This window comes from Megachile rotundata, chromosome 12, assembly GCF_050947335.1.
Source record: "Megachile rotundata isolate GNS110a chromosome 12, iyMegRotu1, whole genome shotgun sequence".
Classification (NCBI taxonomy): Eukaryota; Metazoa; Arthropoda; class Insecta; order Hymenoptera; family Megachilidae; genus Megachile; species Megachile rotundata.
The window spans coordinates 6,799,469-6,815,953 of NC_134994.1; the positions used below are offsets into that span (position 1 = coordinate 6,799,469).

Sequence of the window (16,485 nt, forward strand, 5' to 3'; positions counted from 1 at the left end):
AGAATTGTCAATTTATTATTAACCGCTAGTTTTTTTTTTTGGATATTAAGTAGTTATTAATACTTGTTAATTTCAGGTCACAGACGTACGTATATTTTGGGTCACTGATACACAATTCAGGTCATTGATATACATTTTGGGTCATTGGTGTACATTTTGGGTCACTGTTATACATTTCAGCTCACTGATGTACATTTCAGGTCAATGATGTACATTTCAGGTCAATGATGTACATTTCAGGTCACTGATGTATATTTCAAGTCAATTGTAGGCAACGTATTAGAAAATGGTTGTCTATTTAATTATGAAAATGTTTTGTGGTTTTAGATGTTTTATTGGTATTGCGAGTTCACAATGAATTGTTGATATTTGTAGACTTACGATGGGTTGTTGAAATTTGTAAACTTATATTTGATTATAGAAGTTTGCAGGATTATAATGAATTCTTGAAATTTGTAGACTTACGATGGGTTGTTAAAATTCATAAAATATTTGATTGTAGAAGTTTGCAGGATTATAATGAATTCTTAAAATTTGTAGACTTACGATGGTTTGTTGAAATTTTTAAACTTATACTTGATTTTAGAAGTTTGTAGGATTATAATGAATTCTTCAAGTTTGTAGACTTATGATGAATTGTAGAAATTGTAAGCTTATATTTGATTTTTTAAATTTGCAGGACTACAGTGAATTTATGAAGTATGTAGACATACGATAGACTTTTGAAATTTGTAGGCTTGTATTTGATTTTTTAAGACTGCAGGATTACAATGAATTTTTGAAATTTGTAGACTTACGATGAACTTTGGAATTTATAGGCTTCTATTTGATTCTTGAAGTTTGCAGGATTACAATGAATTTTTGAAATTTGTAGACTTACAATGAACTTTGAAATTTATAGGCTTCTATTTGATTCTTGAAGTTTGCAGGATTACAATGAATTTTTGAAATTTGTAGACATACAATGAATTTTTGAAACTTATTGGCTTACATTTGATTCTTGAAGTTTGCAGGATTATAATGAGTTTTTTAAATTTATAGACATATAATAGATTTTTGAAATTAATAGACTTACGATGGATTGTTGATAGTTTGTAGCGTCATGATGAATTGTTGAAATTTGTAGGCTTACTCAGGTAATCTGGACATGTCAGTGGTACTACAGCCAGAAAATGTGGTGCTGGTGAAGAGAATGATGATCAAATGTGCGGATGTGTCGAATCCAACGCGACCACTAAAATATTGCATAGAATGGGCCAGAAGAATCGCCGAAGAGTATTTTAGTCAGGTACAGTTTCTATTTATGATTCTCAAATAATTGGAATTCTTGGATATATCCCAAAAAGCTTTCTCCTATTCTGTTCCTAACTATGAAAATATTTTTAATTTTAAATATATCTTCTCTAATTTTAAATATCTTAAATTAGATTGTGAACTATTAATTTTGTTCTGAGGTTTTCAAAATTTTACTATCAAGATAATTATTGAATAACAGATAAATGTTGAATATTAAGCTTTTTCAATTTTTCTTGTTTATAGAACCTTACGTTGACTTTTAATGTTTATAGCACATAGAGATATTCTCATTTTTTTAATTTTTATGGTAACTTATATCAATTAATGTTTACAATATCTTATATCAATTCAAAATGTTTACAGCACCTGATATAGATTTTCACTATTATACCTTTAAACATATATGAAGTCTAAATAGTACAATTTTTAAATGGTATAATTACTATTAGTTATAAGTACTATTTATTTCTTAAACAGCATAATTTCAGAAGTTTCGTTTCACCCTCTTTTGCAGACTGACGAAGAAAAGAGATTGAAGCTGCCAGTATTGATGCCTATGTTCGACAGACAAACATGCTCGATACCAAAATCGCAGATCGGTTTTGTCGATTATATCATCAACGACATGATCGAAACATGGGATGGTCAGTACACGTTTTTACGACTTTGTTATTCCTTCACAGTTCATTTACAAAATACCCTTTATTTTTCAGCATTTATCGACATGCCAGAGTTGGTGGGATACATGAGACACAATTACGAGAAATGGAAAGAATATAGTGTAAGTATCTTTTTCAACAATTTCATTATATTCTGACTAAAATCACATATGCTTTGCTATTTCTCAAAATTTAGTCTTTCAGTTCTTGTAGATTCAGTAAAATACAGCTATGCTTTTATCAAAGAGAATTTATTAAAATGTTTATGTTAAAATAATGAGAAATGATACGCTTCAAAACTTACATTCTTTAACATCACATTATATAAAGTATCTTTATTTTTGTAGTAGTTGATTATCTGAGTAACAATTTTTTATAGGAACAAGAAATATATAGAATAAAAGAGAATTTATTAAAACAAGCTATATTAGAATAGCAAAAAGTAATACGCTTCAAATATTACATTCCTTAATATCACATCAAATGAAGTATCTTTATTTTTGTAGTAGTTGATTATCTCAGTAACAATTTTTGACAGGAACGAGAAATATTGAGTATAAAAGAGAATTTATTAAAATAATAAAAAATGATACGTTTCAAAAATTACATTTCTTAACGTCACATCATATCAAGTATATTTATTTTTATAATAATTGAAAATCTTAGTAACAGTTTGTAAAGTTTTCTACTTTTAACAGCAACAAGAATATTGACTAGAAAAAGAATTTATTAAAACAGTCTCTATTAAAGTAATCAGAAATGATACGTTTCAAAAATGACATTCATTAACGTCACATCAAATGAAAAACCCCTATTTTTGTAATAGTTGAAAATCTGAATAACAATTCTTGAGAAGAATAAGAAATATTAAGTATAAAAGAGAATCTATTAAAACAATTCATATTAAAATAATGAAAAATGATACGTTTCAAAAATTACATTCGTTAACGTCACATCATATGAAGTATCTTTATTTTTGTAATAGTTAGTAATCTGAGTAACAATTTGTAAAGTTTTCTATTCTTAACAGGAACAAGAATAATGTCTATAAATGAGAATTTATTAAAACAATCTACATTAAAATAATCAAAAATGATGCATTTCAAAAATTATATTCCTTAACGCCACATCATATGAAGTATCTTTATTTTTGTAATAGTTAGTAATCTGAGTAACAATTTGTAAAGTTTCATACTCTTAACAAGAAGAAGAATAATATCTATAAATGAGAGCTTATTAAAACAATCTATATTAAAATAATGAAGAATGAAACATTTCAAAAATTACATTCCTTAACGTCACATCACATAAAGTATCTTTATTTCTGTAATAGTTAGTAATCTGAGTAACAATTTGTAAAATTTCATACTCTTAACAAGAAGAAGAATAATATCTATAAATGAGAGCTTATTAAAACAATCTATATTAAAATAATCAAGAATGAAACCTTTCAAAAATTACATTCCTTAACGTCACATCATATGAAGTATTTTTATTTTTGTAATAGTTAGTAATCTGTATAACAATTTATGAAGTGTTCTATTTTTGACAGAAACAAGAATATCTACTATAAAAGAGAATTTAGATAAACTATTATATTAATAAAAAATGATACGTTTCAAAAATTACATTCGTTAACGTCATAAAACGAAGTACCTCTATTTTTATAATTGAAATCTGAGTAACAATTAATAAAGTATTCTATTTTTTAATAGGAACAAGGAATATCGACTTTGCAGGACATCGAAAAGTTGCAACAGCTTCCCGAGTTTTTCGTGCATCGATTCGCGTGACCCATGGAGAAAAATCAAGATATCACGTCCGTCCCAAACAAAGTTCAGAAGCGAGCTCTGTACAATCTAATTTGTAACATATTCGTAACTCTTAAGTAAATAGAAGTGACATGTCATAAAATTGTAAATTTTTTTTAGAATATACACGTAATTCATTCAGTTTCTTGTTCTTGATTCCTACCCACTTTTCACGTAAGTCGATCATCTATTTTAAGCTGCTGACACACCACGGACTCATCCTGTTACACAAATATTTAGCTGTTTACTCATTTTTCTTTTCTTGACTCTGAGAATAAATGCATCCATTGTTGATCATAAAAACCTACGATGATTGTAATAAATATTTTACTCACGTTTCGCCTTTGAAATATCTATAGATCTTCAGTTATCCGCCATTTTGAAATAAAGACTCACCGTTTTTAATTTTACCTGATTTAGTTTTATAATTTCCAGGAAGGTTTATTAAAAAAGCACTGTATTTACGTCGGGTTTCACTTTATTGTTTCTCTCAGCCAATAATAGTTTGTTTATGGACCTATATCGCTAGGCAATTGCGGACTGCGTTACACAAGTATGGGAACAAGTTTTCGTTAGATCAGCAAGAGAATTTTGAACGTATGATATAATTTCGAGTATGTGTGTTTACAATAGAGTGTGTTCAATTAGTAATTTTACGATGTTTATAACGCGAAGGAAAATTGTTGCCATAAAACGTCGATTATAATAATAATAATAATGTATATATTAAATACACGCGTCTTTCGGTATCAATTTACAGATCATTTTTCGTAGAACAATTTAAGCAGCAAAGAATAAAATAGCGCAATCGGTGAAAGCCATTATACCACGAATAGTTTACAAGAGAATTTAGATACAATTTGTTGATGATTGTTACTAAGTCACAGAAAAAAGTATTACAAATCACGCTATTATTTGAAGTAACATTTGTGTATGGATACCACACGCGCAGTTGAATTCCCAAGATTATATTTGTTTTCTCTCTCTCTCTTTTCTCTCTCTCCCTCTTTCTTAACACACGAATAATCGTAGTCGTTTTATCCAGTACTAAAAAGGGACACGTAGTTATCTCGTATCAAGCCTAACAATAATTATAAACGAGCCAAAGGATTTTATCGCGCTTGATTCAAAATTCTGGATTTAGTCGTGTCACAATCTGACGTGTTTACACACAGCGATGACTGACCACATTTAAAAACACGAAAATACGACGAATATTATAGAGTTTGAATCATATACAACATATATATATGTATCGATTATCATAATAATATTTGGTCGATTACCTAAATCATTTAATCGTTAAGCCTACTAGTTTATATATTTATCGCCTATAATGCCGCACAGTAGGTTTTATTATATCTTCCAAGTGTAGTTTTGATCCTTTTAAATCAACTTAAAAATTAAACAATTACATAAATATCCTGAAGTTCTATTCACCCGCTAAACAAGCGCTCTTTCTTTTCTTCTTGGGCTATCGTGTCGTTGTGATTCACAGATGTTCTCGTAATTGTTCATTTTGCAAATATTTATCAAAAAAGAAAATGTCAAACTTACAGAATAATTTTTGAAGTATTTCGCACTTGTTTGCTAAGTAGGAAGGAGTCGAATAACATAATCCTAGCGAGTATCGTACACGCTAATTATATAATAGAGTATCGATAAATAGTCCATACTCGATGATATTTAAAACACATACTCTAATGTATAATCGAATTATTGTTCGTATTTTGTTCATTTTTTTTTTTGGTCGACGAGTTTACACTCGCCGGATTTTTATATTTTTTTTACGTTCATTAAAGAAAATTAACGTTTAAATGTTTCTTAATTTAAACCCACACCCTAGACATAAATATGTATATCTCGTATGTAATGTATATGTATATACATACATATAATATATATATATCAATACGCAACTCTTGGGCAAGGCTACCTTCGTTTTAAGAAGTGCGGACACACACCTCGATCTCGTTGGAAAATCGAACGATGCGTGCTTTAAAAGCAAGGTACGTTGTTATTGTTCGTTATTAATATACATTCCTTACGAAGACATTATATTTAGTATATCGAGGGTGAATAACATGCTGAAAGATTTGCGTTTGCAAAACTTGCAAGCGTACATCGAGAAGATAAAACAGCTCAGAAGCTAAAGAAAAATAAGTCCACCAGAAATACTACTCCGTTTCAAATTAATAATATTAATTAATATTCAAATAAGCTTAGAGGATTCGAGTGTGTGCAATTATTATCAAAAGGTGTGGGCACCCTAATACGTACGTTACAATTAATACAGGCTGTCACTCTTCTAACGAATAGTTAAAATTGATATTGCAGCAGTAACGAGGTATACTTTAGTCAGGACACTGATCAAATTGTCGAGTTGCTTTCTCAGGATCTCTCGAAGCGAGAGACGGGGTCCTTGAAGCCGGGGTCTGAAGCATTGCAACGCGATGAGTCCAGGCGAAAAATATGTTCCACATACGACACATAATTGTGCCAAAATCGAAATTGAATCACGTCCCCCCTTTTCGCGATTTCCGTCAAACGCATCGGGGTGAAATATTTTTAGACAAGAGTCAGTGGAAACGTCACGTGGACCACGTCGTGGGTGTATCTCGGTGGTGGATCGCGTGGGCGTCAAAGACGCACCTCGAAGAACTATTTAAGCTTCTAGCGTCTTTGCAGCTGAATCAGAAAGTGAATATTCCTCTGAACCGTTTTTCAGAAGTGTTTGCTCGAGTTTCGCATCAAGTCCGTTTCCACAAGCACGGTAGTACCTCAATGTTCTACGTAATTTTTTGTCGTGATCGTGTGTGCTCTTTCTCGTGTGATGTCGGTGTTCTTACTTTCGGACCGAAAACAAAGTAACGCGTGTAGTGCGACGCGGATTAGTAAACAGTAACCTAACGTTAGTGGAAATCCTAAAGAGCTGTTAAACCTTAAGGACTAGTTACATATTTACTACTACGCAAGTTTGATTAGATCCCGTTCCGAAAAGTGTCCATAGTCGCAATCGCAAGTGTTCGAAACACCTTAAACTTACATGATAATCACGCGGTTGTGGAGTCTTTCCCCGCCGGGTATTGATCGTCGTTCGATAGTTAGAAAGTATCGAAATCTCGTGTTCGTTAACGAAGCGCGCGAAAATAGGTGGAAAATGGCGCACGCGGTGCTGAAAATCTTCGAGAAAGACCAAACACGCGCGTTCAATTAATGATAAGCTTTCTCTCTATCGTATCACGCGCATATATTAACCATACACGCTTTTTCCCCTTACTAAGCAACTAACAAAGGAAAGTTTTCGCTTGCGAGTTAAGTATATCGAGGATACATATGTAAAGTTCGTCTCGTTATTCGAGTGTTTAGTAGCGTAAAGCACGTCAGTGCCGAAAACTTAGCGAACTAACTTATTTATTAAAAGTACTCGTCGAAAAGCATAATGAAATTTTTTTTTTATTTTTTCCCTAGCCTGGTTTGTGATAAACTTTTCTCTCTACCAACGTGATCTTCACACCCTTTTTTTCTCATTTTTCGAGTTGTTATATGTCGACTGTTATATGTCGAGTTGTTATATGTCGAGTTACGCTTCTGTCGCTAAATGGTGGATCTTGTGATCCGTTCTCAATTAAAACGCGCGTTCGCGACGCACAAAATCACGCACGGTGTGAACAGAAAAGATGTACCCTCTGCCACCCCGTGCTTCCTGATCAGGGTGTGGTTAGGTTAGGTTAGGTTTTTATCGTAAAACTTTGCTGCCTAATACCTAAACTCCTAAAACACGTAACCTACATAGCCCTACAATTATGCGCATTCGATGGAAAATTCATAACACGTTTTTACCTCCCTTTCGTTAAACAGCCCCCCTCCTTTCTGTCGTTGCAAAAAACACGTCCACATTATTTTTTTTGTTGTATTTCTTTTTATTTCGTGATCGACAATATTCTCTTTCCGTGATAGACAAATTTTCCCTCGATCGTTCTAAACGAATCTAGTTACGAAGTTCGTCGTTTTCAATGCCGGGTTTCGCTCGAAAAAAGGAATTTCAATATACGTACACGTTGAATGTTCAAAGTAAAGATCGGACTCGAAAACAAATCGCTACGAGCTTTATTCGATCGTCTGTTGTGCGTATAAGAGATTATCGTTGACTGCCCTCGAGGAAACGCGTATTTTCCAACAAAGTATTCCGTTTTTTCTCTACGCTACACTGTCTATATAAATCGTAGCAAGAACTCGTTCGCGCGATGTCTCAGCGATTAAATATTGCTCTCGCGGATCGTGAAATCCTTGTACTCCTCCTACTCCGTCTATATTTTCAGGATACAATTATAATAATCACCCGAGACCGATCTGCAGGATCGTGTCCCTTATCCACAGTTAAAACGACAGACGGGCGAGTAACACACGTTAACGCGCAAAAACCTCAATAAACTTGGTCCTGAAAATGCTTCTTCCGTAATCCGTTGTCGCTTATACTAAGACGTTATCTCTAATCCAACGTGTCACGCGTTTTACACCCTTCTCTAAGAACTGCGTCCTGAAAAGCAAGAACTTGACCGACAATTTATCTCATGTTTATCCACGCAGATGTCCGTGGTACCTCTGGTGTTTCGCGACTGGTGGGACGATTTCGATCGACCGGTGTCCAGGTTGATGGACCAACATTTCGGCAGAGGACTCGATCGAGACGATCTGATATCAAGGTTCTCCGATCTGAGCCTCGACAGACCCCTACGCTCGATTTTCCGCGATAGGTACTACCGTCCATGGAGGAACGTGACGCGCCATCACTCGAGCGGATCGAGCACGATTCAGATCGACAGCAAGGACAACTTCCAGGTAAAACGATTTTTCGTGTGTGGTGTTACAGGGTGAAGAGCAATACACCTGTGATTTTTGATGTTGCAAAATTGTGCTGGTGAGCTCATGAATAACCTGTTTCGTGACTTTATTTCGTGACTACCGACCTTGCGTTTTACAACGTTGAGAATGGATTAAAATGTCGGAGTGATTGGATCACATTTCGTTGTGCTGAGTGGAGAACAAGATTATTATTGCAATTATGGATGGTCGGTTTCAAAGATCGGTAATTGTGTATTGCTTTGATCAGAGAACCACGAGCCATATCCATAGTTATCACTCGACGGTACGAATCACACCTATTGTCCGAATGGAGACAATAGATCTGATTGCGATTACCTTTTGTTTCGAGTGGTAACTATGGATACGGGCCTTAAGAATGATCGATTGGAAGACTACGGCTGATGTATTTACTCTGATTACCGAACTTGAAAATCCTCAATAATAATCGATCGATCTGTGTATTTTCGACTTATATAATCAGTGAAATCTGAATTGCCACGGTGCTTGAATTCTTATCGCGTGGAATTAGAACTTTAGGTGGCACGCGTTCTCTGTGTTCGAAATCGATGCTTGCAAAAATTTATTATACTCTTTTTATTCGAGCAAGTTAGCTAAACATGCTTTAATCGGATGTTTAACGATGTGACTTCTGGAAGTTGTCTATCGGTGAAGAGGACAATTTATGGCACGATCTTAGCTCACGAATTTTTAGTATGTTTGTGGACTCGTATGACTGCGTTGCAATATTTTCATCAAAAGATTAGCGTCTCGACAATTAGTGGAGCCTATGGTCTCTCTATGAACCTTTCGCAAGCGTTCAAAGCTTAAAACGTTAATTAGGTTGAAAGGGTACTGCTGCAAGGGCCTCGTCTTCTGCAGGATCCCACCGAGGTGGAATCCCACAGAAGAGGAGAACGAAACCTGAGAATTTAGGGTCTGTAAAAAAGGAGAAACAAAGGCCGAAATGTGACAATGGACAGGTACTCTCGCTAACTATACACAGCTCTTTATTATTACTTCTCACTTATCTTCGAAAAGAAATCGATCACTAAGATCTCTAAACCTGAAGGAAGCTTCTTGCGCGATTTTAAGCTAACTCGCGTAAACCACGACTTCGAGCAACTCGAGCACACGTGTGTTTATAGAAATTTTGTCAAACACGTGTGTATTGCTGGTGAAGTTAGCACCATGAAACGTTCACAACGACTATCCCATAACTTTCGGACGCGAATCGGAAAGTCATGGGATAGCCGTTGTTATGTAGTTTACCGTACGTAGAAAAACGACTTTTTGATACGAGAAATGTGCACCCGGTCAAGAATTCAGAACTATTTAATTATTGCTGATTTATAGCCAAAAGATAAGTTGCTGCGAGGGGGTGAAAAGTTGGCGAGGGTTAAAAAGTCGTAAAAAAGGGACAAATTTCGATGAAGTAAGTTTTAGTAAAATGCAAAGAAAATAATCGCGGAAGAAGCGAACTTCGAAAATTAATTAAAGGCACTATACACACACTTTCTCCTTGAGACTTAAGTTTTAGGAAAAGCCTCCCTTCTCGACTACGTGTCAGATATTGGAAGATTTGAGAACTGGATAAAACGCCTCTAGAATCCTAAACTAACGCTCTGTGTACACGCTTCTTGCTTTCTAGATTGAACTTTACACCAAGTATATACGGGGTTTTATTTATGTATCGTGTAACTTAGTAACTCGTGATTCGACTGGAGTTTATATATCGCAAGCTGATGCGTTTTTTTTTTCAAACAATCGAGAACTGGCTAAACATTTACTGACCCATATATATTTTTCAACGTTTCTTTTTTGGAGTTTCTTGATACAGTGAGCGAAATGTTTGAAACTATTTCGCGGGCTAACACGGTCGACTAACTTAGGCTGAGATAGAATCTAAAGTGAACCTTTTTTCGATCGTGTGTGACCATATAGAGTCTACGTTTATCAACGCGTGTCTAGAATAAAGAAAACGTGAAACCGAATCAGAAAGTTCGACGATATTTTCAAGACCTAAAAAACCCGATCGATGGATACAAGAAAGGATAAATGGGAATGTATAAGGTTCGCATTCGTAAAAGGAGAAATAGTTTACGCAAAGTTTAAGAGAATCCTATGAAATTGAAAAAAGAAGATATAAAAAAGAATGTAACTAAAACTGCTAAACTAAGCTGCTATTTTATATCAACGCAAACGTTCGAAAAGAGGGTTATTGTAACGAAATCGTTCGATCATTAAAGAATTATCGCAACCGAATGAACGGAATGATAAAAAAGAAAAGAAAAAATAGGACAATGTAATTTTCAGGGGATAAAACTGGAACACCAGAAGGCCCGAAAACCGATTTCTCTGTTTCTGCCACTACTGCTACTGCTACTGCTGCTACTACTGCTTCGTCTGTTTCTTGGCATTTTCTTTTTTTCTCGCTGCATAGTTACCGAGCTACTCTCCTCCCTTTCGCCTTACAGTACGTTTGTAGTGGTTTAGAAAAGAAATTGGAAACTCGTTTCGGGGCTGTATTTTCGAACGGGAACCCCCTCCCTCGGTGAAGAGGGGGAAGGGTCGGTGGGATGAAAGTCAGGTCTCGAAAACTACTCTGTTTTATTTTTCTTTGTTTCCCGAAATGACTCGAGTAGCTAGAAAATGTTCGAAAAATCGTAGAAAAGAAATTACACTCCGATCTTGCAACGCGGTATTTTTGTTTTCTGTCAGACACGCTTTTTTAACGCCAGGATATTCCTTGCTTTGAAATCACAGTTTAATCGGCTTTCGCCATTTTTTTTTTGTCGACGACTCAAAGAGCCCACACCCTTTTTTTCTCCGAAAGAATCTCTCTCTCTTATACTCTTTTTTTTTTAATACGAACAATACCAAATATAATAATATATATCAAGAGGACGTGGTTTTATTTCCTTTTTTAAAATCCGAAAAATGGATCGTGTCACGCGGGAATCAGTCTTCTTTTTTGTTTTTTAGCAGAAAGAACCGAGAAAGTGTGAGGTGTGTGTCGAAGCACCCCCCCGAAACGGGGGCGCCGCTCTCGGACTAAAAAACTGAGTTTCCTTGAAACTTTCGGATCTCTCTTTGTTCGCTATATATAAATAATCTCTATATAAAAATAAATGCTTCTCGAATCATTAACGATAAGACCGTATATAGAAAACGATTCAATACGAAATTTCTATATATACAAAAATGCAGGCGCGCGTATGTCGTTTCTCTGTTTAATGCAGCAGCACTTTTTCAAAAAATCCTCGACTTTTGGTCTAACAACTCTGCTCGAGGTACATAAAGGATTAAAAGATGGCTTTCACAATGGTATTCTCACTATACGTTTTTCTTTTTTTCGTCGTGTTCTTAAGCCGTTGAAATAGGGACGTCGCTTACCGGGTTTTCAGGATCACGAAGGATCACCCGAAAAACCACGGCTCGCTCCTTCCTACTCTCTTCGAATGTTGTTTTCTCTCTTCGTTCGTTAATGTCAAGCCGCTAACCACTGCGAGATGAACCAATCCATCAAACGAGGAAAAGCACGCGTGTAGCGCGGAAAATAAAAAGTCAACGCGCTAAAGTTCGGCTCGTTTCGGCGATAAAACGTATGATATTTGTATCATCTATCTGTACGGTTTGCTCGATCTTCTCTACGAACGAAAAAAAACTATCACGCAAATAGATACGCCACATTTCACAACTACATCTTTCCTGTGTTGCTTTTCCTGAGATCGCTACAAAAACGCTGCTGGGCTACACTGTCATCGTCGAGGTTGGTTACATATGAAAGATGGATGAAACAGAAACGAAACCTCGAAAGGGAGAGAAAAATTTCATGTCCCTACATTTTCCTGGCTTTTAACTCCAAAAACAGCTCGCAATTTAGAAAAAGCTAAATTCGATTTCTCTTGTCGAGTGGTTAGCTGCTAGCAACAGTTGTGCGTACGGTAGCAAAGATAATTACACAATTTTTGTCGACCAGACTTGGATCTTCTTCCGGAAGAGAAGAATCTGGTAGTTTTTTATTGCGAAGGAGACAGGCTAAACATGTATGACAATGGTTGAAGCAGGCGAAGTTGCGCCTTCGCCCGCTTTGGAGCGGCGCGTTTAATTTAAGCGTACGAGGCTTCTCTCTCTGGATGTGTGGTTTAACAAAGGAAAATCGCGACAAAAGATGGTAATGTTACAAAAAAATGGTGCCCAAGAGAGTTTGAATTCAATGATCGTTTAGATCCCTTTTATAGCCTCTGTACATCATCGTAACAATGACAGGCAACATCGTCGTGGTTCGCGAGGAAGATCGCTTTTATGCCGAATGCTCTCTCTAATTGCCCGTTTCTCTGTATGGTTTTGCTAACGCTTCGCTCTCTCTGATCTGTGGCAGGTAATACTGGACGTTCAACAATTCTCACCGGAAGAGATCACGGTGAAGACGGTCGGTAACCAAGTTATTGTCGAAGCCAAACACGAAGAGAGGCAAGACGAGCACGGATTTGTCAGTAGACACTTTGTACGGAGATACGTCTTGCCAGCATCGCACGACGTGATCAATATTACCTCGAGCCTTTCTTCGGATGGTGTTCTAACTATCACGGCCCCCAAAAAGGTAAGAGACGAAGAGGAGGAGGTTCTCTGGCCGGCGAATCTAAGGATGGATTCGCGAAGCTAGGAGCGCTTAGCAAAATTGTGATCCTCTCTCTTTTCCCCTTTTTTTTTTAATGTATGCTTTTTGTTTCAATTCCAACTGTTCCGTGTGTGCCCCCTCTCTCGTAGTAGTAGTATGCGTTTAGAGAAGATGGTGTGCCGACGATTAATCTCGATCTCAAACTACGAGTCTGCTCTAAACTATAAAAAGAACGTCTTGTTGGATTAAACCCGCTCGCACACGGATGAGGCACATTCGTTCACTTTTATAGCGGTTATCGACTTTAACTTTAATTTAGAAAATATAGAAGAATACGATGCAAGATGGAAATTTTGTTACAGAATTTAAAGTTAAAAGTCGTGAAATTTGAAGTTAAAATCGATAAGCGACTAGCGAGTGTTCCCCATCTGTATTTTCTTTTAGCGGTACTTTCCGATTCTCTCAACAATGAGCAGACATCGTGAAAATACACTAGAATCTAATTACTAGATTCTTCGAACTAGCAGCGACATCTATTGAGTGCGGTGTAAAGGCTGGAGTGACGCTACGTTCGATCCATTTACTCTACATACTCTATTTAAATATTCTTGTTTTATAAACTTTGTTTATCGGATGCCAAATATTTGTCAAGTTAAAAATATTTGTTTTAGTTAAAAGTATTTATTCAAGTTAAAAATATTTATTCAAGTTAAATATATTTATTCAAGTTAAAAGTATTTAATCAAGTTAAAAATATTTATTCAAGTTAAAATTATTTGTTGAAGCCATAAATATTTGTTCAAGTAATTTATTGAAGTAAAAAGAGATTCAAGTTAAAGTATCAAGTAGCGACACTGAGCCCTAATATTTCTAAGTAGTGTTAAGTTTCAGACATGTCTTATTACATAAGGTTAAAAATTGAAAGAGAGTTGAGAAATACGTCGGTACAATGACCGCTTACCTAATTGCATGTATCTCGAAGTGCTCTTCTCAAATTGTTCGAAATGTGAGGAAATTTCAAACTCTAATCAGACCAGTTTATGGTTGCGTACGGATTGTTCAAGCACCGACCCCGTAGGGTTCACTATAAAAACACAAATAAGAAAAAGCCTCGTTGATTTGCTTTATTAACCGTTTAAAAGCTTCTAAGAAAATTATTAGCTATTTTCTTGTTCTTATAGGGACAGGCGCCGAGCGAAGGGGAACGCGTCATCGAAATTGTCAAGACTGGAGAACCCGCAAGTAAACCGGTTAAAATTGAAACGACCGAATAAATAACGAATTTTTAAAAATATTTTTTTGATCACTTTTTATATCCGAATTTTTTGCTATATATTTACATAATTAAACGGTTCTTATAATGTCGACATTGTAAAATATAGTTGAAATTTTAAAATATAGTTGACTTTATAAAATATAGTTGAAATTTTAAAATATAATTGACTTTATAAAATACAGTTGAAATTTTAAAATATAATTGACTTTATAAAATACAGTTGAAATTTTAAAATATAGTTGACTTTATAAAATATAGTTGACATTGTAAAATATAGTTGAAATTTTTAAATATAATTGACATTATAAAATATAATTGTCATTACAACATATAGTTGAAATTGTAAAATGTAGTTGAGATTATAAATCATGGTTAAAATCGTAAAATACAAGTAAAATCATAAAATTCAGAATATGTAGAATGTACAGATAAACATTGTCAAAATATCATGGTAAATACATAGGCATTTTCAATCGTTGATAAAAATGAATTACTTACAACCTAACACATTATAAATTCACAATTTATTATAAATACCAAGCACACCCTCATCGTTATTACTTTTGTTTTACTATCTTACGTATTAGCAAAGAACTAGGTTTAGAAAGTATGGAGATTCCCAAAATGGTTCCAAGCGTCTCAACTGTCCCGACAGTTATTAAACTTGTAATATTAAACATATTAAATTTTAAAAGTTATAAAAATATTTGCAATTCAACTTCTATGCTAGCGAGTCCCAAAGAATTACGAAAAGCGCATAGTTTGGGAATCCCTAGATACTGCCAAAGTATTAATAAGCAGTTCCAGCAGTAATGTAAGCATAATCGGTAAGCATTTCATCATAAAAATTTAATCATTGCTAACCACGAAAAAATGTACCAGTAAGCATTTATCGGTATGAACTATGTAAAACAAAAGTAATACCATTGAAGCGAAAGCTTAAAAAAAAATCAAACGAAAAAATTTGAAAAAATATTGAAAAGATACCCACGGTAAACTGTCGCGCTCCGCACCGAATCCGTCTCGTCTACATTTTCACGTCGTGTTGTTCAGCAGCCTCATGGACCACGTAAAAGAAGTAGAGGTATGTTCACTGGTTGGTGGGTCTTCGGGTGTTCGCTGCGTCCGAACTGAACGAAACTGTATTTACGAATGCACCGAGCCAGACCGGCCGGCCCTCTTATATAGGCACGCGGCGACGCAGTGTCGAAGGTTCGAGAACATGCACCGGCACCCGGCACATAATGCGCACTTTCCTTCCATGCTCGATTTCCATTCTTTTATCGTGATTTTACAACCGGTTACCTATACCATCGTGATCCTTGGATCACGATCTACACGTTGGTATGCGTATCTTTTCGATTTTTTATCGTTACAAGGAAAAATTAACCGAAAACAAAGTATTGATCGATGGAGGTAGGACGAGATTTCTGGCACGTTCTCCCACCTACAGACCCCACCATAACCTAACTCACACAAGCGTAACTTCCTCTTTCTCTGGCTCGAACGGTAAAAACGGTTAGGCTTTGTGCGTGTTATAAACGAACGGCGTAACCTCGCCAGATTCGTATGTTTGTTTTGATCGCTTAGGGGAAAGGGCCATGGGAAGACGCAGTTTCTGAAATCAAGGACAACGGAAGGTTGCCCTTAACTACGCCATATTCTCTGGGAAACGTTTCTAGAACATCTTTCATCTTGGTAGTATGGCAACCGCGGTGTATTGAGAGACATTTTTAGAAGCTCTCTTGCTGCGAGCCAGTTTGACGAGAATCTTATGATCAAGCGTTCCTTATAGATTTCGCTTCTTATAGATATAAGATTGCATTGCTGTTAGCCTAGATAGAGTGGGAGAGGTGCAAACTACTGCGAGTTTTGATGGCGTCGTTCCTGAAAAATCGTTACTCTGGAATCCATAAGGGACGTTGTTGCGACGCAGTTTTTCCTGACACGTGGCTC

General features: G+C 35.5%; 2 protein-coding genes and 1 long non-coding RNA gene across 8 annotated transcripts in view; 2 read left to right on the plus strand and 1 right to left on the minus strand.

Moving 5' to 3' along the window:
- Pde8 (phosphodiesterase 8) overlaps window positions 1-7,770 on the plus strand; it is a 41,579-nt gene extending 33,809 nt beyond the window's left edge. For 3 of the 5 annotated variants that reach the window (XM_076537751.1, XM_076537753.1, XM_076537754.1), the window contains 3 exons: window positions 1,127-1,288; window positions 1,811-2,077; window positions 3,671-7,770. In XM_076537751.1, coding sequence (XP_076393866.1) covers window positions 1,127-1,288; window positions 1,811-2,077; window positions 3,671-3,748 — 507 coding nt within the window. In that variant the 3' untranslated portion in view covers window positions 3,749-7,770. The remainder of the gene's footprint in view (window positions 1-1,126; window positions 1,289-1,810; window positions 2,078-3,670) is intronic. The other 2 variants (XM_076537755.1, XM_076537756.1) reach the window with 1 other exon arrangement.
- LOC143263916 (uncharacterized) lies at window positions 1,354-15,664 on the minus strand. 2 transcript variants are annotated; one of them, XR_013040057.1, is made up of 4 exons: window positions 15,521-15,664; window positions 14,215-14,337; window positions 4,102-13,474; window positions 1,354-1,368 (listed from the first exon to the last, which is right to left on the minus strand). It is a non-coding gene; the product is annotated as an uncharacterized LOC143263916 (long non-coding RNA). The 2 variants fall into 2 exon arrangements; XR_001095052.2 differs by lacking the exon at window positions 1,354-1,368 and adding an exon at window positions 3,860-3,987.
- Window positions 6,427-15,690, plus strand: LOC100883911 (protein lethal(2)essential for life). The gene is made up of 4 exons (XM_076537763.1): window positions 6,427-6,539; window positions 8,357-8,608; window positions 13,014-13,235; window positions 14,435-15,690. Exons 2-4 carry the CDS (start codon window positions 8,357-8,359, stop codon window positions 14,525-14,527), a joined length of 567 nt encoding a protein of 188 aa, XP_076393878.1. The 5' UTR covers window positions 6,427-6,539; the 3' UTR covers window positions 14,528-15,690.
- The last annotated feature ends 795 nt before the right edge of the window (window positions 15,691-16,485 follow it).

Coding starts and splice junctions, on each gene's coding strand:
- LOC100883911 (XM_076537763.1), top strand. CDS start 8,357: ATGTCCGTGGTACCTCTGGTGTTTCGCGACTGGTGGGACGATTTCGAT. Junction 8,609..13,013: donor ACAGCAAGGACAACTTCCAG/GTAAAACGATTT, acceptor GATCTGTGGCAG/GTAATACTGGACGTTCAACA. Junction 13,236..14,434: donor CTATCACGGCCCCCAAAAAG/GTAAGAGACGAA, acceptor TTGTTCTTATAG/GGACAGGCGCCGAGCGAAGG.